We start from the raw sequence: 27265 nt of genomic DNA, 5'->3' as shown, positions 1-27265 counted from the left end.
TTTTTCAGGATCATGGTGCTACATGAAACAGTACAAAAACTACACTGAACTATGTAAAAACAACACAGAAAAAACTACACTAGACTACAGACCTACCCAGGACTGCATAAAATGCACAAAACAGTGCAGGCATTACAATAAATAATAAACAATAAACAAGACAATAGGCATGGTAGAGGGCAGTAAGTTGGTGTCAGTCCAGGCTCTGGTTAATGAGGAGTCTGATGGCTTGGGGGAGGAAACTGTTACATAGTCTGGTCGTAAGAGCCCGAATGCTTTGGTGCCTTTTCCCAGATGGCAGGAGGGAGAAGGGTTTATATGAGGAGTGCATGGGGTCCTTCATAATGCTGTTTCCTTTGCAGATGCAGCGTGTAGTTTAAATGTTTGTAATGGCGGGAAGAGAGATACCGATGTTCTTCTCAGCTGACCTCACTATCCGCTGCAGGGTCTTGCCATCCGAGATGGTGCAATTTCCGAACCAGGCAGTGACGCAGCTGCTCAGAATGCTCTCAATACAACCCCTGTAGAATGTGATGAGAATGGTGGGTGGAAGATGGACTTTCCTCAGCCTTCGCAGAAAGTAGAGATGCTGCTGGGCTTCCTTTGCTATGGAGCTGTTGTTGAGGGACCAGGTGAGATTCTCCGCCAGGTGAATACCAAGAAATTTGGTGCTCTTAACGATCTCTACCGAGGAGCCATTGATGTTCAGCGGGGAGTGGTCGCTCTGTGCCCTCCTGAAGTCAACAACCATCTCTTTTGTTTTTTTCACATTCAGAGACAGGTTGTTGGCTCTGCACCAGTCCGTTAGCCGCTGTACCTCCTCTCTGTATGCTGACTCGTTGTTCTTGCTGATGAGACCCACCACAGTCATGTCATCGGCGAACTTGATCATGTGGTTTGAGCTGTGTGTGTTATGGTCCCTTCTGGCAATCCCCCACCTGGCTATTTACCTCAGGAATTGGGCCTCGATCCTCTCATTTAGTTTCCAATCATTCCCAGGATCCACTAACTACGCACACCTGCTTTCCATCAGCAAATGCAGTATAAAAACCCTGTGATCACAACAAGGAGATGTCAGTTCGTCGGTCGACTCTGGTGTGAGTAACCTTGTTTCATGGTTCTTAGGACTACCAGTTCAAGGTCTAGCACCGCTCCTGGATACCGATTCCACACTCGCTATGTCAAGAACGCTTCCCGACTCTGCCTCCGCGCCTGTGTCCTGTACTTGGGTTCATCCTCAGCCTCGTCCTTGCAACAGAACGAACTGACCATAATAAACCCAGTGGACACAGATCCTGTACAACAGGCCCTCGGCAGTCAGGGCCTACTGGATGCCCATGACCAACTACTTAGGGAGGTCACGGAAAACCTTTGGACGCTGAACACAAATGTACGGAAGGTCAGTGAGCGGGCAGATCGAGTCTTGGCTTCCCTTACTCTGTCCCCTCCAAGAATCCTGACTACCCAAACCGCACCGCTCAGGATGGCATCACCCCTGGGATCAACAACACAGTCCCCTCGAGAGCCATACGTCCCTGAGCCAGAACCCTACGCTGGGGACCCAGGCAGGTGCCGGGCCTTCCTGCTACAATGCTCTCTGGTCTTTGAGCTACAGCCACGTACCTACATTTCAGATAAATCCAAGATTGCATACATCACGGGGTTGTTACGAGGGAATGCCTTGGCTTGGGCAACTGCGATATGGGATAACAGACTCAGAGGTTTGTTCCTCCTTCCCCTCCTTTGTTGCTGAAATGAGGAAGGTCTTCGAACAATCCATTTGTGGTAAGGATGCTGCCAAATGCTTGCTGACTCTTTGTCAGGGTTCACAAAGCATAGCAAGGTATTCCATCAATTTCCAAACCTCAGCTGCAGACTCCGGGTGGAATGACAGACCAAAGCTGGACCTTCGGAATGCATACCATCTAGTCAGGGTGAGGGAGGGGGACGAGTGGAAGACGGCCTTTAATACACCTCTGGGCCACTTCCAATATTTGGTCATGCCGTTTGGCCTCACCAATGCTCCCACCATTTTTCAAGCCCTCATTAATGACGTACTGAGGGACTTAATTAATTGGTTTGTATTCATTTACTTCAATGATATCCTGATATTTTCTAGCACCCCCCAAGAATACATTTACCATGTCCGTCAAGTCCTCCAGAGACTGTGGGAAAACCAATTATTTGTGAAGGTGGAGAAATGTGAGTTCCACGTTCCTTCAGTCAGCTTCCTGGGTTATATCATCGAGAGCGGGCAGGTGAGAGCAGACCCCGAGAAGATCCGGGCAGTGGAAGAATGGCCTGGGCCCACGACCCGCAAACAACTTCAATGATTCCTGGGGTTTGCAAACTTCTACTGTTGATTTATCAGAGACTACAGTCCAGTGGTGGACCCCATTACCCGGCTTACCTCGCCTATTACCCCCTGCTGTTGGGACTCCGAAGCTGACTCGGCATTCACCGACCTGAAGAGGCGTTTCACCACCGCTCCCATCCTGGTCCATCCGGACCCAGCCCGACAATTCATTGTCGAGGTGGATGCCTCGGACTCCTGGATATGAGCAGTCTGGTCCCAATGATCAAGTTCGGATGAAAAGCTTCACCCCTGTGCCTTCTATTCTCACCGACTGTCCCCCGCCGAGTAAAACTACAACGTGGGGAATCAGGAACTCCTGGTGGTCAAACTAGCATTGGAAGAATGGAGGCACTGGCTGGAGGGGGCAGAACAACTGCTTGTGGTATGGACTGACCACAAAAGGCTGGGGTATATTCAGACTGCCAAACGTTTGAACTCCCGCCAGGCCCGTTGGGCATTATTTTTTGGATGGTTCAAGTTTTCCCTCGCATATCGTCCAGGGTCCAAGAACAGGAAGCCGGACGCGCTCTCCCGCCAATACGACTCCAAGGAGGACACTTCCAGCCCAGGGACTATCCTCCCACCACCCTGCATGGTCGCTGCCCTCACTTGGGAGATCAAGTTGAAAGTAAAAGAAGCCCAACTGGATGACCCTGACCCCAGCAAAGGACCTGGCAATCACCTGTATGTGTCCATTTCCATCAGACCCCAGGTCCTCCAGTAGGGGCACACGTCTCGGTTCGCCTGCCATCCCGGGAGTGATCGGACCCTAGCGCTCCTGAAAAGACACTTTTGGTGGCCGTCCATGGAGGCGAATACCTGTTCCTATGTCTCGGCATGTTCCATCTGTGCCCGGGGAAAAGCCTCACATCAGCCACCTGTGGGGTTACTTCATCCTCTACCTGTCCGTCGTCCGTGGTCGCACATTGCCTGGACTTGTTACCGGTCTACCCCCTTTGCATGGGAAAACCACCGTACTCACCGTGGTAGACCTGTTCTCCAAGGCAGTGCGCTTTGTAGCCCTCCCTAAACTCCCTTCCTCTCAAGAAACAGCAGATTTTCTCATCCGCTACGTCTTCCACCTTCACGGAATCCCTGCAGACATCGTCTCCGATTGTAGTCCCCAGTTCATCTCACATGTTCAGAAATCCTTCTGTCAAGCCTTAGATGCATCAGTCAGCCTGACATCCGGCTTTCACCCCCAGACGAACGAGCAGACAGAATGGGTCAACCAAGACCTGGAGGCGACGCTATGTTGCATAATGGCAAACAACCCATCGATCTGGAGCGACCACCTCCCGTGGGTTGAGAACACCTACAACTCTCTGGAGAGCTCTGCCATTGGAAGGTCTCCATTCGAGAGTTCCCTGGGGTACCAACCCCCGCTGTTCCCTGCATAAGAAGAGGAGATTGTGGTACCGTCGGTTCAGGACCATATCAATTGGTGTCTGAAGGTTTGGGAGGAGACACGCACAGCCCTACTCAGGTCAGCAAAAAGCAATAAGAAGACGGCTGACCGACACCGGACTCCGGCACCTGAGTACCACTAGAGCAGATGGTGTAGCTTTCCTCCAAAGACATCCCGCTCAAGAACCAGCATAGGAAACTCTCCCCTCACTTCCTGGGACCATCCAAGGTCGAAAGTGTTATCAATCCCACAGCGGTCCGCCTAAAACTGCCAAGATCTAAGCGCATCCACCCGACTTTTCATGCTTCCCAGTTAAAGCCAGTTTCCGTCAGCCCCTTGTGTCCCCCGGCTTAGACTCCCCCACCTGGCCGTATCATCAGCAACCATCCGACATACACCGTCCAAAGACGACTGGATGTGCGCCGTCAGGGCAGGGGTTTCCAATACCTGGTAGATTGGGAAAGGTGCGTTCCAGAAGAGCATTCCTGGGTCTCCTGCTCCTTCATCCTGGACCCTTCCCTCATCCAGGATTTTCATCGGGACCATCCAGACAGGCCTGGAGGATTGCCAGGAGTCTCCCGTTGAGGGAGGGGTACTGTCATGGTCCCTCCTGGCAATCCCCCACCTGGCTATTTACCTCAGGAACTGGGGTTCAATCCCCTCGTTTAGTTTCCAATCATTCCCAGGTTCCACTAACTACACACACCTGCTTTCCATTAGCAAATGCCGTATAAAAACCCTGTGATCACAACAAGGAGTTGCCAGTTCGTTGGTTGACTCCAGTGTGAGTAACCTTGTTTCATGGTTCTTAGGACAACCAGTTCTAAGCCTAGCACCACTCCTAGATACTGATTCCATGCTCGCTACTTCAAGAACGCCTCCCGACTCTGCCTCTGTGCCTGTGTCCTGTACTTGTGATCATCCTCAGCCTCGTCCTTGCATCAGTGTGTTACAGCACAGTCGTGGGTCAGCAGAGTGAACAGCAGTGGACTGAGCACACAGCCCTGGGGGGAGCCCTGTGCTCAGTGTGATGGTGTTGGAGATGCTGCTCCCGATCTGGACTGACTGAGGTCTCCCAGTCAGGAAGTCTAGGATACAGTTGCAGAGAGAGGTGTTCAGGACCAGTAGGCTCAGCTTTCCAATCAGTTTCTGAGGGATGATTGTGTTGAATGCTGAACTGAAGTCTATGAACAGCATTCAAACGTACATTTGAACAGCATTCGAACGTACATTTGAACAGCATTCGAATTTACATTTGAATATACATTCGAAAGTACAATGCACCTGTATCTAGAAGGACCAACTGTTGGTGAGTCATCATCTTGGCAAAAACTACACCATAAAGACAAAAGAATATTTCAAAACAACTCTGCACAAAGGTTATGGAAAAGCACAAGTCAGGAGATGGATTCAAGAAAATTTCCAAGTCACTGAATATCCCTTAGAGCACAGTTAAGTCAATCATCAAGAAGTGGAAAGAATACGGCACAGCCGTAAATCTGCATGGAGCAGGCCATCCTCAAAAACAGAGTGACCATGCAAGAAGGGGACTAGTGATGGAGAGTAACAAGAGACCTATGACAACTCTGGAGGAGTTAGAAGCTTCAGTGGTTGAGATGGGAGAGAGTGTGCATACAACAACTGTTGCCCGGGTGCTTTACCAGTTGCTGCTTTATAGGAGAGTGGGAAAGTGAAGGCAACTGATGGAAAAAAAAACTCACATGAAATCTCGGCTGGAGTTTGCCAAAAGGCATGTGGGAGACTCTGAAGTCAGCTGGAAGAAGGTTCTATGATCTGATGAAACCAAAATTGAGCTTTTTGGCCATCAGGCTAAACACTATGGTTGGTGTAAGCCAAACACCGCACATCATCAAAAACACACCATCCCTACTGTGAAATATTGTGATGGCTGCACCATGCTGTAGGAATGGTTCCCTGCAGCAGGCCCTGGAAGCCTTGTGAAGGTAGAGGGTAAAATGAATGCAGTAAAATACAGGGAAATCCTGGAGGAAAACCTGATGTAGTCTGCAAGGGAACTGTGACTGGGGAGAAGATTTGTTCTCCAGTAAGGCAATGACCCCAAGCATAAAGCCAAAACTACACAGGAATGGCTTAAAAACAACAAAGATAGTGTCCTGGAGTGGCCAAGTCAGAGTCCAGACTTCAATCCAATTGAGAATTTGTGGCTGGACTTGAAAAGGGCTGTTCACTTATAATCCCCATGCAATCTGATAGAGTTTGAGCAGTTTTGTATAAAAGAATAGGGAAACAATGTGGAGTCCAATTGTGCAAAGCAGATAGAGACTTATCCACACAGTCTCAACGCTGTAATTGCTGCCAAAGATGCATTTCCTAAATACTGACTTGAAGCAGTGAATAATTATGCAATCAGTTATTTTGGGTTTCATAATTGTAATAAATTTAGAACAACTTGTAGAAATTTGTTTTCACTTTGACAAGTCTTTTTTTGATCAGTATCAAAAAAATCTAATGTGATTCAATGTTGTAAAACAATAAAACACGAAAACTTCTAAGGGGGGTGAATACTTTTTATAGGCACTGTAGTAGCTGGGCAAAAACGCCCTACAGCAGTTCACAGCCTTGACACCGCATAGAGAGGAATGAATATTATGGGTGAGCGAGAAATCAGCCCAAATCTTACCTGGGTCCCAAAACTCAGGCTTTCCAGTCTATCTGGAACGTCGTCTACATTGTCCAAGCACTGAGTAGTGCCTCACTCTAGGACCATGATCCCAGCACAGCAGCTCGCTTGGGCGGAATAGCCTGAAGCTGTTCCTGATCTCAGCAAATCAGCTCGGCACTTGGAGCAATCCAAACTCCTACCCAGGTCAGGTGGACGAGCATCGAAACGCTTCTGCATTGACTCCTCTCCAAATCGCTCACTCCAACTCCATCAGCAATACCAACTCCATCTGCAGCCTCATCTTGAACATGTTGCACTTCGGCTTTGCGATGCACCTGCGTGGACCATCCTTTGCTTGCTTCTTTATTGTTTATGGTGATAGTTTACCACAATTTACTTCAGAAAAGGTGTTTTTAGTAACCTTTTTAGTCAAATTTGTTGTCTTTTGAACTCCAAGAAAGCTGTCACAAGCATTCAGAACTGCCATCTTAAACTGGAAGGCTATTTCAGATGTGTGATAGACTTATTTTCAGAATAAGTGATTACTCATCCTGTTAAATAGGTTAAAATATGAAAAATTGGATTCAGGCATCTACACACTGCTTTTATTATTCTATTGTCTAACCAAATATGTTGAGTATCCAGCAGGACCAAGGAATGGTGAAGGTCAGAATGAGCTCAAGTATCTCAGAATGAAAGCAATATAATAAAGATTTCTAATTGCCCTTTCTCAGCTTCACTTCCTTCCCCCATTCTACTACTTAAACACTACTTCATTTCCTTTTGTTCTTTCATTTGGTGTTTTGGTATGATGAGGAAAGGAGCAGCCAATGTCCATTGGTTCTCTTTGGAAGGAAGTTACTTCAAAAACTGTGACACTAAATAGATGCAGATAAATCAGAAACATTTAAGAAACTCTTAGATAGGTGAAAGAAAAATGGAGGGCTATGCGGGAGGGAGGGATGAAGGGGTTAACCTATGAGGAGAGATTGAGTCGCCTGGGACTCAAAAGTTCAGAAGAATGAGGGGGGATCTTATAGAAACATACATAATTTTGTAAGGGATAGATAAGATAGAAGTAAGAAAGTTGTTTCCATTGGTAGGTGAGACTAGAACTAGGGGAATTTGCCTTAAGCTTCAGAGGAGAAGATTTGGGACAGAGATGAGGAGAAACTGTTTCTCCCAGAGAGTGGTGACTCTATGGAATACTCTGCCCAGGGAGGCAGTTGAGGCTTCCTCACTAAATATATTTAAGATACAGTTAGATAGGTTTTTACATAGTAAGGGAAGTAAGGGTTATGGGGAAAAGGCAGGCAGATGGAGCTGAATTTACGGACAGATCAGATATGATCTTATTGAATAGCAGGGCAGGTTCAATGGGCTGGATGGCCTATTCCTGCTCCTATTTCTTATGTTCTTATCTTCTAAGTTGCATGTTCTATTTCCAAAGATAGGAATTTCACTAATAAAATGCAACTCTTAGGCCCCAAATGCAACATTAATCCTTGTCTTACTGAGGAAATACAGGAATAGAACCATATGAGGTCATGGAATAGGAAGTAACATTTGTTTTCCTTGATGAGCCAGCAGAAACCAGATTGCATCGGTAATTACATAAAAATACGAGCAGGCATTGGAAGTTAAACTACAAAAAAAGTCACAATTACATAGTCTAATCCAACACCCTTCAATCTCCTACATTCCAGGGGATACAATCCATGTCTATGCAACCTTTCCTTGTAGCTCAGGAAACATCCTGGTAAGTCTTTACTGAATCTTATACACAAACATCGCACTGCACTTCTAGAGAGGTGGAGAAAAGGGATCCTCTTATTGCCAATCATCTTAAACCTCCATATCCCTTGATGCTCATTGGTAGCTTCCGGCCACTTGAATTTTGACACCCACAGTCGGTCCAAGAGTCAGCTTTCTACTGCCAAGTTTGGGATAGGGGATACTGGCTCTCACAGAATACCTGGCTCTGATTTCCATCCATTAGAATTGGGCACCGTGAAACTGATATTTGTCCTCCAGGATGGACACAATATGATAACATGATAAGTTTTTATCTACAATTTGAGAGGGATAAGGGCAGATCAGAGGTGTCAGTGTTGCAATTAAATAAAGGAGACTATGGAGCCATGAGGGAAGAGCTGGCCAAAGTTAAATGGGCGGATGCCCTGGCAGGAAAGACAGTGGATCAGCAGTGGCAGATATTCTTGGGCATAATACAAAAGATGCAAATGCAGTCCATTCCAATGAGAAGGAAGGATTCAAAGAGGGGGAAGGGGCCACAGTGGTTGACAAAGGAAGTCAGAGATTGTATAGCATTAAAGAAAAAGAAGTATGACAGGGCTAAGATGAGTGGGAATACAGATGATTGGGAAAGTTTTAAGGAACAGCAGATCTTAACTAAAAAAGCAATACGGAGAGATAAAAATCAGGTATGAGCTCAGTCTAGCCAGGAATATAAAAGGGGATAGCAAAAGCTTTTTTAGCTATGTGAAGAGAAAGAAGATAGTTAAGAACAATGTTGGCCCCTTGAAGAATGAATTGGGAGAAATTGTTATGGGAAACAGGGAAATGGCAACAGAATTTAATGCGTACTTTAGATCTGTCTTCACCAGGGAGGACACAAGCAATCTCCCAGATGTATGGATGGGCCAGGGTCATAAGATATCAGAGGAATTGAGACAGATTGTCATTAGGAAAGAAACTGTGATGAGTAGACTGGTAGGACTGAAGGCTAATAAATCCCCGGGTCCAGATGGTCTGCATCCGAGGGTTCTAAAAGAGGTGGCTCAGGAAATTGCGGATGCATTGGTAATCATTTTCCAATGTTCCTTAGATTCAGGATCAGTTCCTGAAGATTGGAGAGTGGCTAATGTTATCCCACTTTTCAAGAAGGGAGGGAAGGAGAAAATGGAGAACTATCGCCCTGATAGCCTAACGTCAGTCGTGGGGAAGATGCTTGAGTCCATTATTAAGGACGAAATAGTGGCACATCTTGATGGCAGTAATAGGATTAGGCCGAGCCAGCATGGATTTACCAAGGGCAAATCATGCTTGACTAATCTGTTGGAGTTTTTTGAGGGTGTAACAAGGATGTTAGATGAGGGTAAGCCAGTGGATGTTGTGTACCTAGATTTTCAGAAGGCATTCCATAAGGTGCCACATAGGAGATTGGTGAGTAAAATCAGAGCTCATGGCATTGGGGGCAGGGTTTCAACATGGATAGAAAACTGGTTGGCAGATAGAAAGCAAAGGGTAGCAGTGAATGGGTGTTTCTCGGACTGGCTGGAGGTGACTAGTGGGGTACTACAGGGCTCTGTATTGGGACCACAGCTCTTTACGATTTATGTCAACGATTTAGATGAGGGCATTGAAAACTATATCAGCAAGTTTGCTGACGATACTAAACTGGGTGGCAGTGTGACATGCGAAGAGGACGTTAGGAGAATACAGGGAGACTTGGATAGGCTGAGTGTGTGGGCAGATACTTGGCAGATGTCATTCAATGTGAATAAATGTGAAGTTATCCACTTTGGAAGCAGGAACAAGAGGGCAGAGTATTGTCTGAACGGTGTAGAGTTAGGTAAGGGAGAAATGCAAAGAGACCTAGGAGTCCTAGTTCACCAGTCAATGAAGGTGAATGAGCAAGTGTAACAGGCAGTGAAGAGGGCAAATGGAATGTTGGCCTTTGTTACAAGGGGAATTGAGTACAAGAGCAAGGATGTCCTTTTGCATTTGTACAGGGCCCTGGTGAGACCACACCTGGAATATTGTGTACAGTTTTGGTCTCCAGGTTTAAGGAAGGACATTCTGGCAATTGAGGAAGTGCAGCGTAGATTCACTAGGTTGATTCCTGGGATGGAAGGGCTGTCTTACGCAGAGAGATTGGAGAGATTGGGCTTGTACACACTGGAATTGAGGAGATTGAGAGGGGATCTGATTGAAACGTTTAAGATAATTAAAGGATTTGATAGGATTGAGGCAGGAAATATGTTCCAGATGTTGGGAGAGTCCAGTACCAGAGGGCATGGATTGAGAATAAGAGGTCAGTTATTTAAAACAGAGTTGAGGAAGAGCTTCTTCTCCCAGAGAGTTGTGGAGGTGTGGAATGCACTGCCTCGGAAGACGGTGGAGGCCAATTCTCTGGATGCTTTCAAGAAGGAGCTAGATAGATATCTGATGGATAGGGGAATCAAGGGATATGGGGACAAGGCAGGGACTGGGTATTGATAGTGAATGATCAGCCATGATCTCAGAATGGCAGTGCAGACTCGAGGGGCCGAATGGTCTACTTCTGCACCTATTGTCTATTGTCTATTGTCTAAAACAGTGTCCTGGCCGGAGGACTTGGTAGACTATAGTTTAAAATGGTTAGTGAAAATTAGTTCTATAAGGTTGTGAGATAAAATGGATATTTTAATTTAGAAGCAGAATGCTTCATGTGAGAGCTGCTAACATTTTACAAATCGCAATTCAACTAAGTTTCCCAGTCAAACTCTCTGAACAGTTAAGTAGTTAAAGGTCAGAGCTGGATGTTCAAATCTTACTAAAGCAACTGAGGAATTCAATTCAAGTCATGAAATAAATCTGCTACTAGGATCTAGTATTAGTTATGAGACTGTAAAACTGGCTTGTATAAAGATGCATCTGGTTTGATTATATCTTCCATCAGAGGAAATCTGTCTTTCGTACCTGGTCATGCTTAAGTCCAGACCAGCAAACAGAGTTGAATGTGAACCACATCTAAACTGGTCTGACAAATCACTCAGTGCAGGAGGCAATTTGGGATGGATAATAAATATGAGCAGGTCTTACCAATAATATCCTAGCCCCAGAAATAAATTTAACACATAAATATAAAATCATCCCTGATTTGTAGTCTTGAGGTTTTTTTTGACTTACTCATTGATTAAAAATAGTTCTTAAGAAATTCAGATTTTTTTTGAGCTGAATGGCCAATTATAGGTGAATTCCAGTATGAACAAGTTTAATTTTCTAATGGGTAGTTTTGTTCTGCTGTGTGCTTCATAACCTTAACCTTTTTTGCTATAATGATTTCCCTATACCAAGATGTTCCAGATGAAATTCCAAGCTTGTGACCTGACCTAAACCTTTACTGGCAGGGAACAGCATTTCACAGCTTGTGAACATATTGACTTGTTCCATGACTCCACACTTTGCTGAGCAGACATCCTCTTAAGGTTACAAGAATACTTCTTCAAAATGTTTTCCATAAAGGGACACGTAAGGTCTCATAACTTATCCTAGCAGTGTATGTTGTTGGTTTGGTCTTATTTCAGCAGAGTCAATTTTGGATGCTTGCAAGATAAGTACTTATATAACTCTTTGAATCACAACTGTTTTTAGCACAACCCACACTCTCCCTCTCCAGTACACATCCTACAACTTTCATTTCATTCCACTCTTTGACACCACTAGATATGACAGTATACATTCAGTGACCACATTATTAGGTTCCCCCTGTACCCCATGTTCATGGCCTTTTGCTGCTGTAGTTCATCCACTTCAAGGTTCAGCGTGTTCAGAGATGGTCTTCTGCACATCACTGTTGTAACACATGGTTACTTGAGTTACTGGTGTTTTCCTGTCAACTTGAACCAGTCTGGTCATTCTCCACTGACTTCTCTCATTAACAAGGCATTTTCACCCACAGAACTGCCATTCACTGGATACTTTGCATTTTTTTTGTTTTCACACCATTCTCTGCAAACTCTATAGACTGTTCTGTGTGAAAATCCCAGGAGATCATCAGTTTTTGAGATACTCAAACCACCCCACCTGGCACCAACAATCATTCAAGTTCAAGTTCAAATTTATTGTCATCTGACTGTACATATATACAGCCAAGCAAAACAATGTTCCTCCAGACTGTGGTGCACCCACACAATATATGTCATATACAGCTCAATCGTGACAGACTGAAGAACTCGTCTGGCTTTATGGATGGAACAGTGGAATAAGAAAGGTATATCGATGTTAATGAAACTGTATTACAGGCTACCCAACAGTCCATGGGATTTAGAGGAACAAATTTGTACAGAGTTTGCAGATTGCTACAGAAACATAGATTGTTTTGACAGATGATTTTAACTTCCTATATATTGACTAGGACTCCCGCACTGTAAAAGGACTCATTGGGATAGAGTTTGTCAAATGTGCTTAGGAAAGTTTCATTAATCAGTACGTAGAAGTCTGAATGAGAGGTTGGCGATGCTTGATCTACTATTAGGGAATGAAACAAGGCAGGTGACAGAATATGTGTAAGTGAGCATTTCACATCTAGTAATCACAATGCCATTATTTCCAAAGTAAATATGCAAAAAGATAGGTCTGGTCTGTGGGTTGAGATTCTAAACTGAAGTAAGGCCAATTTTGATGGTATTGGAAAGGATCTGGCAAGTGTGGATTGGGACAGGCTGTTTACTCATAAAGGTGTACTTGGTATATTGGAGGCCTTCAAAATCAAAGTTTTGAGAGTATTAAGCTTGTATGTGCCTGTCAGAATAAAAGGTAAAGATAGCAGGTTTAGGGAACCATGGCTTTCAAGAGATATTGAGGCACTTGTTACAAAAAACATGAGGTGGACTGCAAATATTGGCAGGCAGGAACAAATGAGGTACTTGAGGAGTATAAGAATTACAAGAGAACACTTAAAGAAAAAATTAGGAGGACTAAAAGAAGGTGTGAGTTTGCCCTAGCAGACAAGGTGAAGAAGAATCCTGAAGGATTCTACAGGTATGTTAAGAACAAAAGGGTTTCAAGGGACAAAATTGGTCTTCTGGAAATCAAAATGTTACTCTATGCTTGGAGCCAGAAGTGGAGTATATTGACTGGCTACATCACAGCCTGGTAAGGAAGCACCACTGCCCTTGAACAAAAAATCCTACAAAAAATAATGAATATGGCCCAGTCCATTACGGGTAAAGCCCTCCCACCATTGATGTACCCAGAGTGTTATCACAGGAAAGAAGCATCCATCATCAGGGATCCCCACAACCCAGGTCATGCTCTCTGCTGTCATCAGGAAGAAGATACAGGAGCCTCAGGATTCACACCATCAGATTCAAGAACAGTTATTACCCCTCAACCATAAGGCTCTTGAACCAGAGACAAACCTCACCCAACTTCACTTGCCCCTATCATTGAACTTTTCCCACAACCTATGGACTCACTTTTCAAGGACTCTTCATCTGATGTTTTCAATATTTATTGCTTATTTATTCATTATTACTTTTTTCTTTCTTTTTGTATTTGCACTGTTTGTTGTCTTCTACATTCTGATCGTCCACCTTGTTGACAGCTATTTGATGTACTATATGATAGTATTGGTCTGATCTGAACGCTTTCTTGAACTCAATAACCTAGCTACTTTTGTGTGATCTGATGCAGGTTCAACTGTAATTCCATTGTCTTACACTGCATCTTTTGAGCAGCTAGTTGCATGCCGTGGGCCAGCAGCATGTGTTCTATAGACAAAAGCTGTCCTTTAATATCAGACAGATCATTGCTTGCAATTCAGAACTGAAAACTGGCTCCCATTTATGATAGAAGGCTGAGAAAGGAATATTGGTTGGGAGTTTAAATACTCCAAAAAAACCTCTAATCGCTGATGTGTTAGAAAAATGAGTTCGGCAAAAAAGTCCTCTACCCCCCCCCCCCCCCAATCCTCCCCCCACTGCCTCAGGTCAGTGAATATCCATTGCACTCTAAGAGAACAGAGCAGACTCTATGAAGGGATGGTGGGGACATTTCAGAAATACAACATGATTTCCTTAAACTGAAGTCCACAAGAAGAGGGGGGTGAATACAGGTGCAGTGGGAGCAACATACACGGCATTTTATCACATTTACCAAAATAATTTGTTCAGATAGAACTAAGATTAAACGCTTTGCAATTCGGAACGTGTTAGAGATGAAGATAAGCAAAATTTAAGGCAGGGGTATGTTCCTGATCTATCTGATAACCCAATATCTCACTCCAACTAAAGTATGTGTTAATTACTATTGAAGGTGCTTAGCCTCTCAATGGCAGACATTACACAATTGCACACATTCCTATAATTAGACTGATTACTGAAAATTGATTAACATTCATCACTGGCTTTCATCACCACAACAGGACACCAGCAAGATAATAGACAATAGGTGCAGAAGTAGACCATTCGGCCCCTCGAGTCTGCACCGCCATTCTGAGATCATGGCTGATCATTCACTATCAATACCCAGTCCCTGCCTTGTCCCCGTATCCCTTGATTCCCCTATCCATCAGATATCTATCCAGCTCCTTCTTGAAAGCATCCAGAGAATTGGCCTCCACCGTCTTCCGAGGCAGTGCATTTCACACCTCCACAACTCTCTGGGAGAAGAAGCTCTTCCTCAACTCTATTTTAAATAACTGACCTCTTATTCTCAATCCATGCCCTCTGGTACTGGACTCTCCCAACATCTGGAACATATTTCCTGCCTCAATCCTATCTAATTATCTTAAACGTTTCAATCAGATCCCCTCTCAATCTCCTCAATTCCAGCGTATACAAGCCCAATTTCTCCAATCTCTCTGCGTAAGACAGCCCTGCCATCCCAGGAATCAACCTAGTGAATCTACGCTGCACTTCCTCAATTGCCAGAATGTCCTTCCTTAAACCTGGAGACCAAAACTGTACACAATATTCCAGGTGTGGTCTCACCAGGGCCCTGTACAAATGCAAAAGGACATCCTTGCTCTTGTATTCAATTCCCCTTGTAACAAAGGCCAACATTCCATTTGCCCTCTTCACTGCCTGTTGGACTTGCTCATTCACCTTCATTGACTGGTGAACTAGGACTCCTAGGTCTCTTTGCATTTCTCCCTTACCTAACTCGACACCGTTCAGACAATACTCTGCCCTCTTGTTAATGTTTCTAAAGTGGAATATTCCAAAGATATTATTATTCGTTTACCAAAACTCTAAATGGTCAAGAAAAAAGCAACTCAGTATAAGAACACTACAGACTTGGGAAAGTAAATGTTACAAGACGGCAAGGAGTTTTTGATCAAAGAAGAAATAGACACATGGTGTCAGAGTCACAGAAAACAATGGATCAGAAACAGGTTCTTCAACCCATCTGGTCCATGTCGAATCACTTAAGCTGCCTAGTCCCATTGACCTACACCTGGGCCATAGCCCTCTGTACCCCTCCCATTCATGTACCTATCCAAACTTCTGTTAAACACTGAAGTCAAAATGACATACAGCACTTGTGCTGGCAGCTCATTCCATGCTGCCCCCATCCTCTGAGTGGAGTAGTTTTTCCTCATGTTCCCCTTAAATATTTCACCTTTCACCCTTAACCCATGACCTCCAGCTGTCGTCTCACCCACCCTCAGTACTGCTTGCATTTACCCTATCTACACCCCTCATGACTTTGTATACCCCTATCAAATCTCCTCTCAGCCTTCTATATCCTAAGGAATAAAGTTCTAACTGATTCAATCTTTCCTTATACCTCAGGTCCTCCAGTCCTAACAATATTATTGTAAATTTTCTCTATACTATTTCAATCTTATTTACATCTTCCCTGTAGGTAGGTGACCAAAGCTGCACATAATACTCCAAATTAGGCTTCATCAACATTCAATACAATTTCAACATAACATCCCAACTTCTGTACCTAATTCTTTGATCCATGAAGGCCAATGTGTCAAAAGCTTTCTTTATCATGCTGTCTATCTGTAATGCCACTTCCAATGAATTATGGACCTGTATTCCAGATCTATTTGTTCTACTGTGCTCCTCACTGGTTGGTTCTCCCAAAGTGCAACTCCTCGCACTTGTCTGCATTAAATTCTATTTGCCATTTTTCAGCCCACTTTTCCAGCTGGCCCAGGTCCCGCTACAAGCTTTGATAGTCTTCCTCACTGTCCGCTACATCCTCAATCTTGCTGAAATCTGCAAATTTACTGATCCAGTTAACCATATTATCATCCAGATCATTGATGCAGATGACAAACAACATCGGACCAAGCGCAAATCCCTGTGGCACTCCACTTGTCGCAGGCTTCCAGTTTGAGAGGTGACCATCTACTACCACTTCCTGGTGTCTCCCACAAAGTCAATGTCTAATACAATTTACTACCTCATCTTGAATGCCAAATGACCAAACGTTCTTGACCAGCCTCCCATGTGGGACCTTGTCAAATGCCTTTGCCATGTAGACAATGTCTCTGCCTTGCCTTCATCAACTTTCCTGGTAACTTCCTTGAAAAACTCTATAAGATTGGCTAGACATGACCTACCACACATGAAGCCAATCTGACTATCCCTAACCAATCCCTATCTATCCAAATATTCATATATTCAGTCTCTTAGAATAGCTTCCAATAACTTTCCCACTATTGACGTCAGGCTCGCCAGCCTATAACTTCTTGGTTTATTCTTAGAGCCTTTCTTAAACAGTGGCACAAGATTAGTTACGAGGGGTGATTGGTAAGTTTGTGGCCTAAGGTAGAAGGAGTCAATTTTAGAAAACCTAGCACATTTATTTTTCAACATAGTCCCCTCCTACATTTACACACTTAGTCCAGCGGTCGTGGAGCATACGGATCTTGGACCTCCAGGAAGTGTCCACAGCATGGGTGATTGATAAGTTCGTGGCCTAAGGTAGAAGGAGATGGGTTATACAGCTCTCGTTACATGCACATGTAGTTCAACTCTTTGAGTGATTATGCAGAATGTTTGAAGTTAATAATTCATCTTCTCCTACCTTAGGCCACAAACTTATCAATCACCCCGATGTTATTAACTTCAAACTTTCTGCATAATCACTCAAATTGAACTGCATGTGCATGTAACGAGAGCTGTATAACCCATCTCCTTCTACCTTAGGCCACAAACTTATCAATCACCCCTGCTGTGGACACTTCCTGGAGGTTCAAGACCCGTATGTTCCACGACCGCTGGACTAAGTGTGTAAATGTAGGAGGGGACTATGTTGAAAAATAAATGTGCTAGGTTTTCTAAAATTGGCTCCTTCTACCTTAGGCCACGGACATATCAATCACCCCTCGTATCCTCCTATCCTCCAGTGCGTTGCTCGTCGCTGAGGATGATTTAAATATCTCTACGAGGGACCCTGTAGTCTATTCAGTTAGTGTCTATAGCCACAAAGGAAAAATTATCAAGGGATATTATTAAAAATCAGAAAAGAGAAGATACCCTAAATCTGATTAGTTAAAAATACACATTGTTATGCTTTCATCACAAAGAATTGATCAGCAAAATGAAGGTCAACCGGAAGGCAGAATTCACAGAGTACTGTAGCTGCAGTAGCATTTCTCTATTGGAGCACCGCTACTTTGTATATCCTTGTGCTATTGGGTCAGATCCTGTAGAGAATTTGCAACCTTGAGTGGTTATTTAGAAGTGAGCTGGTTTCTACATACTAATCAATTTTTGCCTCTTTTTGGGATTGGTCAGTTCTGCTTTGATTCACAACACAGTTACACATCAGTCGGTGCCACTGCCTCAACGTTCCAGAGACTGGGACTTGATCCTGAGCTTGGGCATTGTCTCTGTGGAGGCTTCCTGCATGGTGTTTCTCTGGTCTGCTCTCATATTCTAATGATATGCTGGTAGCTCAATTGGCTGCCGTAGTACAGGAGAATCAGGGAGAGTTGATGGCCAAGTGGGAGAAAAATAGATTAAAAGGGAAACTGAAAGAGGAAATGGGACTGATAGGAAAACCAATGTGGAACAGTCTCCTGCATTGCAATACTCTCAAATGAGAAGGATAGCTGACATCAAGGGTCATGAAAAGAAGATAAACTGTCAACTATCACTGTTTTTTACCCAGCACAGCTTCTGTACACCAATATCTCCATCTGGTAGCAATAATGACCCCGCATGAGGTTAGTTGTGGCAGTTCCCTCAGAAAATATCAGATTATACGTAATGTACTAACAACAAATTCAAAGTGGCCTTAGCTTTTAACTGTACCCCCGGTCAGCACTGAGCTCCTGCAGTGAATAAGGTTGACTCAGAGGGAGTCAGACCAGCAGCAACAGTTCAAGAGAGGAACATAATTATTTTGTGAAATCTAGAAAGAACTCAGCTGCTGCACTGAAGAGACTGTGTTATGTTCTAGTTGACCTGAAAGTAACTTCTTTTAATATTCTGAATGCGCATCTCATTTACAGTTGCCAAATACTTTCCTGCAAGCTTAAAGAATATCTTCATTTTCAGATTACCAACAATGACATTATTAAGTAAAAGAGACGAAAGAATGGATGGACAACACTAAGGAGGCATAGAGCCCCTATATCCTCAGGATAAAGTTGCAACCCATCTGTACTTTTCAACCTCAATAAACACCTGGCTTTCTTATTTCATTTATTTGTGTGTTGCATCCCAAAGTTAGTGATAACAAATTACAGAGGTGAAGTACCATTCACTGCCTTGGATATACAACACACTTAGCATGTGAGCAAAGATGAACTTCAACCTTATTTTGATTATTTATTCAATGATATTTGGGTCAGGTGGCAAGACAAGCCCGTTCTTATTGCCCTTTAGCTGAAGACTAACCACATTGATATGAGTATGGAGTCATACATGAGCCAAGTTGAATAAAGTTGAAGGATTTCCTCCCTGAAGAATATTAGAGGACACTACTTCAATGACAAATGGCAGATAGAATATAGTGTAGAGAAGTGAATGATCATGCATATTGGTCGAAGGAATAAAAATAGACTATTTTCCAAATGGGGAGAAAATTCAAAAATTCAAGGTGCAAAGAGTGCAAAGTGCTTGTGCAGGATTCACTGAAAATTAACTTGCAGGTTGAGTCGGTGGTGAGGAAGGCAAATGCAATGTTAGCATTCATTTTGAAAGGACTAGAATATAGAAGCAAGGATATAAGGGCATCAAAGGTTATGGTGAGAGGTGGGGGAATGGGACTAAAGGGGAGATTGGATCAGCTCATGATGAAATGGCGGAACAGACTCGATGGGCCGAATGGCTGACTTCTGCTCCTTTGTCTTATGGTCTTATAACACTAAGGCATTGTTCAGACTGCACTTGGAGTATTGAGAGCAGTTCTGAGCCCCTTATCTAAGAGAAGGTGAGCTGCCATTGGCGAGGGTCCAGAAGAGCTTTATGAAAATAATCCTGGAATGAAAGGGTTACTGTGTATAGAGCACTTAATGGCTCTGGTCTTGTAGTTCAAATTAATTGTCAGTCAACCATCCATGAATACCCATGAATACAACCAAATGAAACAATGTTAATGTGGGGCCAAGGTGCAAAATACAGTCCCATCAGTCTTACACAACACATGTAGCACATATAAGACAGCAGTAAACATACAATCACACAAAAACACTATAGTTCAAATCCCCCAAGTCCATGAATGTCTGCAGTCGAACACAATACAGCTTATCCTCAATCAAGCGAACTCTGCAGGGCAGCACAGACATCATCCTGGATGCCGTGCCACAGTATCTCCAGCAGCGACTCCCCCGGAAGGCTACAGACAGGTGACACGCAGCTCCCCACTGTCCGTCTCTACAATAAACCAGTGACTTGCAGCATTCCACATGACCAATATCCAACAGGGTCTTGTGATCACGAGAAATGCGACTAAGGCAATCACTTGCCGTTAGACTGCTCACCATGTTCACACACCAGTGCCTTTGTGGCGCGGGCAGTGGCACAGTCCACACAAAGTCCAGCTCCTTCGGTTTCTCTGCCAATGACCAACTTACTGATGGGATAGACCTGCAGAACTTTTAGTTCTTAATGTCCAGCAGGGTCTTGCTTTAAGACAATAATAACTTTGGTTGGCCCCCTAGACCCCATCTTACTGGAAGTTACTGGTATTCAGAAGAATGGGGGAGGGGTCTCATTAAAACCAATCAAACATTGAAAGGCCTAGACAGAGTGGATGTGGTGAGGATTTTTCCTGTTGTAGTGGAGTCTAGGACCAGAGGATGTCAATTTGGAACAGAGATGAAGAGGAATTTATTTAGACAGAGGGGAGTGAAGTTGTGGAACTAATTGCCACAAATAGCTGTGGTGGTTGTCATTGTGTATATTTAAAGCAGAGGCAGATAGGTTCGTGATTAGTCGGGGTCAAAGGTTACGGGGAGAAGACAGGAGAATGGGATTGAGAGCGAAAATAAATCAGCCATGATGGAAAGGCAGAGCTGACAGGCTGATTTTTATGTAATTCTGCTTTTATGTCTTAGGGTCTGATGGTATTATGGACAAACTAGTGCTCCTGCTGACAGTTTTCCATTCCAGGTCTGAACTCAAATCTCCGGATCGTTAGTCCAACCCTCAGAATCAAAACTAAATAATTTATCTAACTCCTGAAATTGAGCTCAGTTAACTGTTTGTTTAAAATTCAATTACAAATATTAGCTTAATAACTGAAAATTAAGCAAATCAGATACCAGATTCAAATTTTAAAACTATGGAGGATGAGTGCTATTGGAAAGTTAAGAGGTATAAAAACAGTTAACTTATTTAAATGATCTCTCCCAGCTTCTTACTTCATCCCTGTAGTATATTTAATATTCCAGTAATGCTTGAGTAATATTGTAAATACATTGTTCGACTAAGAATGGCATAAGTCATTACTCTACCATGTCATATCTGAGTGCTTCATTAATAAAAAAAACTAAGTAGACAAGTTATCCTGGGTGCCTGGGGTTTACTTTCAATCAATTTCTGGAGTTACAAAGAAAATAATTCCCCCCTCCCCCTCTACTCACCCATCTTCCCCTTCTCCTGGTTTCATCTATCTCTTGCCAGCTTGTACTTCTTCACCTCCTCCCACCTTTTTAGTCGGGCTTCTGCCCCTTTTCTTTCCAGTCCTGATGAAGGGTCTCGGCCTGAACTGTTTTCTCCCCTCTATAGGTGCTGTCTCACTTGCTGATTTCCTCCAGTAGCTTGTATGTGTAATTGATCTAAAGCCTTTAGGAAGAATGAAGTAATGTTTGTTTTGTTTGATTTGAACAAAGCAGAATGTAGAGACTACTATAATAGAGGTTTAGGTCTAGAACAGAGTGATGTAAAAGCATCTCCTGGATACATTAGCTACCTACTTGGAACATGCTTTAGACAACCTGCATATTGAAATCCCAGCATTAGTCATTACTAGTTTATTTGAAACTAGATTAAAAATTGTGTTTTGAGTTTCCAAGCAATTTCAAGAGGTTACTCAAAAAAAAAACAAGTTTTTTTTTAAAAAAAGTGACACAAGTCTTTATAATGTGGAGAAACAGTATGGCTTCTTCACAAAAGTACTGCAGGCCAAGGCCAGCTAATTGTTTTTCTCCACTTCTTCCCACCTGCAGGCCCTACCTATGAACCAGCTTAGTCTGGATTCAGCTGTCTTTCTAGTAGGATGATGCATCAGTGCTTACATCTCACTTGTTTTAATGAAGCTCAGTTTCCAGCAGGCCCCAGGTACTGTCGCTTGGCACCCATTTTATCGAGCAAACTGGGGTGAGCAGAATACCTTCCCCTCTCTGATCACTTCTACTGTTCTCTTCCATGTGTGGGTTTTCCTTAACCATCATAATCCTCTCACGAGGAAATCTGCAGATGCTGAAAATTCAAACAACACACACAAAATGCTGGTGGAACACAGCAGGCCAGGCAGCATCAAAAAGGAGAAGCACTGTTGACTTTTCGGGCCGAGACCCTTCGTCAGGACTAACTGAAAGGAGAGATAGTAAGAGATTTGAAAGTAGTGGGGGGAGGGGGAAATGCGAAATGATAGGAGAAGATCAGAGGGGGTGGGATGAAGCTAAGAGCTGGAAAGGTGATTGGCGAAAGTGATAGAGCTGGAGAAGGGAAAGGATCATGGGACAGGAGGCCTCGGGAGAAAGAAAGGAGGGGGGGCAGCACTAGAGGGAGATGGAAAACAGACAGGGTGATGGGCAGAGAGAGAGAGGGAAAAAAAACAAACAACTAAATATGTCAGAGATGGGGTAAGAAGGGGAGGAGGGGCATTAACGGAAGTTAGAGAAGTCAATGTTCATGCCATCAGGTTGGAGGCTACCCAGCCGGTATATAAGGTGTTGTTCCTCCAACCTGAGTGTGGATTCATCTTGACAGTAGAGGAGGCCATGGATAGACATATCAGAATGGGAATGGGACGTGGAATTAAAATGTGTGGCCACTGGGAGATCTTGCTTTTTCTGGCAGACCGAGCATAGGTGTTCAGCGAAATGGTCTCCCAATCTGCGTTGGGTCTCACCAATATATAAAAGGCCACACCAGGAGCACCAGATGCAGTATACCACACCAGCCGACTCACAGGTGAAGTGTCGCCTCACCTGGGAGGACTGTCTGGGACCCTGAATGGTGGTGAGGGAGGAAGTGTAAGGGCAGGTGTAGCACTTGTTCCGTTTACAAGGATAAGTGCCAGGAGGGAGATCGGTGGGAAGGGATGGGGGGGGAACGAGTGGACAAGGAAGTCGCGTAGGGAGCGATCCCTGCGTAAAGCAGAAAGTGGGGGGAGTGAAAGATGTGTTTGGTAGTGGGATCCCGTTGGAGGTGGCGGAAGTTACGGAGAATTATACGTTGGACCTGGAGGCTGGTGGGGTGGTAGGTGAGGACAAGAGGAACCCTATCCCGGATGGGGTGAGGGCAGATGTGTGGAAAATGGGAGAGATGCGTTTGAGAGCAGAGTTGATGGTGGAAGAAGGGAAGCCCCTTTGTTTAAAAAAGGAAGACATCTCCTTCATCCTGGAATGAAAAGCCTCATCCTGAGAGCAGATGCGGCAGAGATGCATCATAATTCTCTGTTACCTGGGAACAGTTTATACAGTTGATAATACACTACTGTTGGAGATAGGGTGCAGAATTGTTATTTTTCTAGTAGCTTAACCTTCCTATACCTACTTCTAATTTATATAATCACCTATATACGTGTAATTGTTCAGTGTATTTCCCAGTAATTTTAATATAGCTGCTTCTGTATTTTTCTAGCAGTATCTTAGTTGCTCTGCAGCAAGAATCACACCATCTGAATCTGGTCAATTGTTAACATTGGAATGTTGTTATCTCTTTAGTCGGAGTTAGTTTTTTTAATGAGACATCAACAGCTTCTTTTATGGTTTCATGTCTTCTTTTCCGTTCATTCTTTTGTTCGTGTAACTTAACTTAATAACACAACCATAAGCAACAAGTTTTATGCCTCATTCTTGACCTCAGAACTTCTGGATCAGAAAAACACCAGGATCCAACATGACCTCAGCACAAACATCAGGCTCTTAACCAAGGGAAAATAGATAAAGGCTGGTACTATGTTAACTTCACCAGTGACAAGAACCTGATCCGTGGTGCGACAAATTCTATTTTGAGCTTTCAAAATATTTATACAATGGATTGGACGTCAATATCTGTAATAGGCCAGCTGTGACATTTTATGATCTATAAAGCTGTCAGTGCAATCTCAGGATTGCATTGCAAGTGGCAGAAATGCTTCACCTTCCCAGTCCCCTCCATTCAGGGCCCCAAACAGGTGAGGCAACACTTCACCAGGGAATCTGTTGGGCCATCTCTTGTATCTGGTGTTCCTCTACAATGGAGAAACCCAGCACAAATTGCAGGTCTGCTTTATTAAGCACCTCCACTTCATCCGCCCAAAGAAGAATTTCCGGGTGCCCAACCATTTTAATTCCTATCCCCACTTCCGTTCCAACATGTAGGAACGATGAGGCACTCTCAGGGTGGAGGAGCAACACCTCGTATTCCACCTAGGTAGCCACCAGCCCGATGGCATGAATATTCATTTCTCTTTCCAGTATTTCCTTTTCCTTTGCTCTTCTCTCTGCTTCTATTCGCCACTTTAGCTTCTTACCGCTTCTCCTCATCTGTCTATCATCTCCCACTGGTGCCCCTCCTTTTTCCCTTTCTTCCATAGTCAACTCTCTTCTCCTATCAGATTCCTTCCTCTCCAGCCCTTTCCTTTCCCACCCACCTGGCTTCACCTGTCACCTTCTAGCTAGTCCTCCTTCCCCTCCATCCCCCCAAACTTTTCACTCCGGAGTCTTCTCCCTTCCTTTCCAGTCCTGAAGAGGGGTTTCAGCCCAAAACATTGACTGTTTATTTATTGCCATAGATGCAGCCTGACTTGCTAGGTTCCTCCAGTAATTTGTGCGTGGTGCTCTGGATTTCCAGTATCTGCATAATCTCTTGTGTTTATGCACTGTTAGGAGATTGATTACTGATTATGCTTGTAGGATAAAATCCTGACCTAACTTGACAACACGAGGTCATTGAATATAAACACTTTCACCCATCCTTCCACTCTTTCAGTACAGATGAAGAGCCTTGTGCCAAAATATCAAATATCTACACAATTGCTGCTTGACCCCCAGAGTCCCTCCAGCAGTATGCCTTTTGTCCTGTGGCCTTCGTTTCTGTTGGATGACTCTTCATTATGGAATGCAGTCTTGTATCCCTTCAAGTAAAGTTAAATGTTGGTCACAAAAATGAGGTTGTCCATTATGAGCAGAAAGCCCTGCTACCTTCTGGAAAGTGGGTTCTTGTGCAGAAAAACCAGAGGTCACATGGCAAGAATTAAAACAATGCGATGTTATTGGACAGCCCCACTCTAACGCACTGGATCAGAAGAGGCTGCAGAGGGCTGTAGATTCAGCCAGATCCATCAAGGGCATAACCCCTCCCAACACTGAGGACATCTTCAAAAGGTGATGCCTCAAGAAAGCGGCATCTATCATTAATGACCCTCACCATCTCGGACATGACCTCTTCTCATTACTGCTATCAGTGAGGAGGTACAGGAGCCTGAGGATCTACACTCAATAGCTTCTTCTCCCCTTTCTTCAAACACTGCCTCACTATTCTTTTGCACTATTTATTTATTTAGTTTTAATTGTAATTTTTTATGCCTCACACTGTACTACTGCCACAAAACAACAAATTTCACAATATTCTGATTCTGAACTGCTCCAATCCCTATCTCCAACTTAATGGCTGACTAACTCTTTACTATATATAGACATGAAACTTTGGCAATTCCCTTCCTTCCACAGTTGGTGTTGCAGCTATGAAGTTCCTCCAACAGATTGTTTGTTGCTAATATATGTGGTGTTTGTAAGTGAGGCAGTCAAGGCATTTTAGAATTCTTGGAGTATTATGTATTGGAACTGATTGCATTATGTCCGACAAAGGTGCAAAGTAGCTCACATGTAGCCGCTGGCCTCCAATTCTGCTGTAACCAGTCTGTCTCTAACTCAGCTCAAGATACTGACCCATTGCAGTTTTAACTCAAAGCATTCAAACACCTCTTTCAAACTGGTCTTCTAACAAAATTATGAACAAAACCCATGCAAGGGATAGAGTTCAGGCAAACATTTTGCAAGGTAGGTTTATTCATTTCATTTATTAATAGGAAACAGAATTAGGAGAAATAAATGGAAGGATGTGGAGAAAGACCAATATGAAATAAGGAAGTGGTTTTGCTGGACTTAATCTTCAGCATTGGCCTGTTAAGCTAAGTAAATGATTGCAGTAAACTGTTTAATTTTGATTTGCATTTTGAAGCAAGTTTTTACTGGTAGCTTTTATGGACAAAGGCACTATAATTCTTTGAAGCAACCTGCTTAATTTTAAATAAAGTTTTCAATTTTTCATAAACTGTACAGTGCTGTGTAAAAGTCTTAGACACATATAAATAGCTAGGGTGCCTAAAACCTTGCACAGTACTGTACTTGTCGACAAGCACCAGAGAACGAGTTTGTAAATCTGGTGGTAGCAAAGGATGCTGGAAGTGGCAAGGGTGAGGTGCCGCGGGAGGAGTGTCAGACATGTAGCAGAGAAGGAGTGCTAGGGCAAGTCTTGGCATGGCTGCAGACACACCCAACTCTGAACCACCAGGCACGGTACTGTATACTTGGAATTTGTAATCACATATCACTTCCACTTGAGTGTTTTTAAGGGAAATCTATGTATAGTAACATAATCTTTGATACATCCTCATATATAACTGCTGCCTTCAGACAAACCATAACCAATGACAAAGGCAAGCTGCATGTGACCATTGTCAAAAACTAGCCAGTTACCTCCATAAGTGCATAAGCATGAACCCAATAAACATGTGCAAATCCTTTCTCAATAACAATACGCAAAAAGACAAAGCTGGAATGCGTGGCAGTTTGGCTCTAAGAACCAAACGGATGCACAAAATATTGTGGTAAATGAAGGCAACTCACCTCGCTGACAATTGTAGAAATGTATCTCTCTTTGCTGTACACCCAGCCATCTACACAGTGCTCTGTCTCTTCTGTTGTGTCATTGAAACCATCTTGCACCTGATGTTTGAATCGGGTGCATTTACTGTATGTCTGCTTACCTCCCGCTGTCTCCAAGGGCAGCAGTAAACTCAGATTCATATGGAAAGCTTCTGCGAAGGTTGTATTCGAAGAGTTGGACAATCGGCAATGGTGCTGAGGGGTATCCGCCAGGAAAACCAGAGACAAACCCACGTAGCCATTTGGAATTATTCCAATACTGAGCAAAAAGAAGATTCTTTTCTGGTAAAATCCCCATTCCCCCAGAAAAGCAGTAGCTTCATCGTAATCTTTCATCTTCTATCTGTTCTTGAGAAGTTCTTCCACTGTGGTTGACGCCTTCACTTACAAAAAAGTGCCTTATTGGAAAAGCAGAATGGTTTTTGCCAGTCTCTGAATAAATACCAATGTCAATGGGCAATACAAAAAATATATAAACTAGTCACAGTATTTACAATTCATGTTCAACAAACTTTTACTCTTGTGACTGTAATAGCAGTTTGAAAAACAGGTCTT

The 27265-nt window shown here is 43.6% G+C and overlaps 1 protein-coding gene across 1 annotated transcript in view; it reads right to left on the bottom strand.

Moving 5' to 3' along the window:
- LOC132396630 (organic cation/carnitine transporter 2-like) overlaps window positions 1–27046 on the bottom strand; it is a 112255-nt gene extending 85209 nt beyond the window's left edge. The window contains exon 1 of the mRNA XM_059974339.1: window positions 26672–27046. Coding sequence (XP_059830322.1) covers window positions 26672–27046 — 375 coding nt within the window. The remainder of the gene's footprint in view (window positions 1–26671) is intronic.
- Window positions 27047–27265: the final 219 nt, after the last annotated feature.

The sequence above is a fragment of the Hypanus sabinus genome, chromosome 7 (genome assembly GCF_030144855.1).
Source record: "Hypanus sabinus isolate sHypSab1 chromosome 7, sHypSab1.hap1, whole genome shotgun sequence".
In the NCBI taxonomy this organism is placed as follows: domain Eukaryota; kingdom Metazoa; phylum Chordata; class Chondrichthyes; order Myliobatiformes; family Dasyatidae; genus Hypanus; species Hypanus sabinus.
Note: the sequence above shows the minus strand (reverse complement) of the source record. Positions and strands in the feature narration are given on the sequence as shown.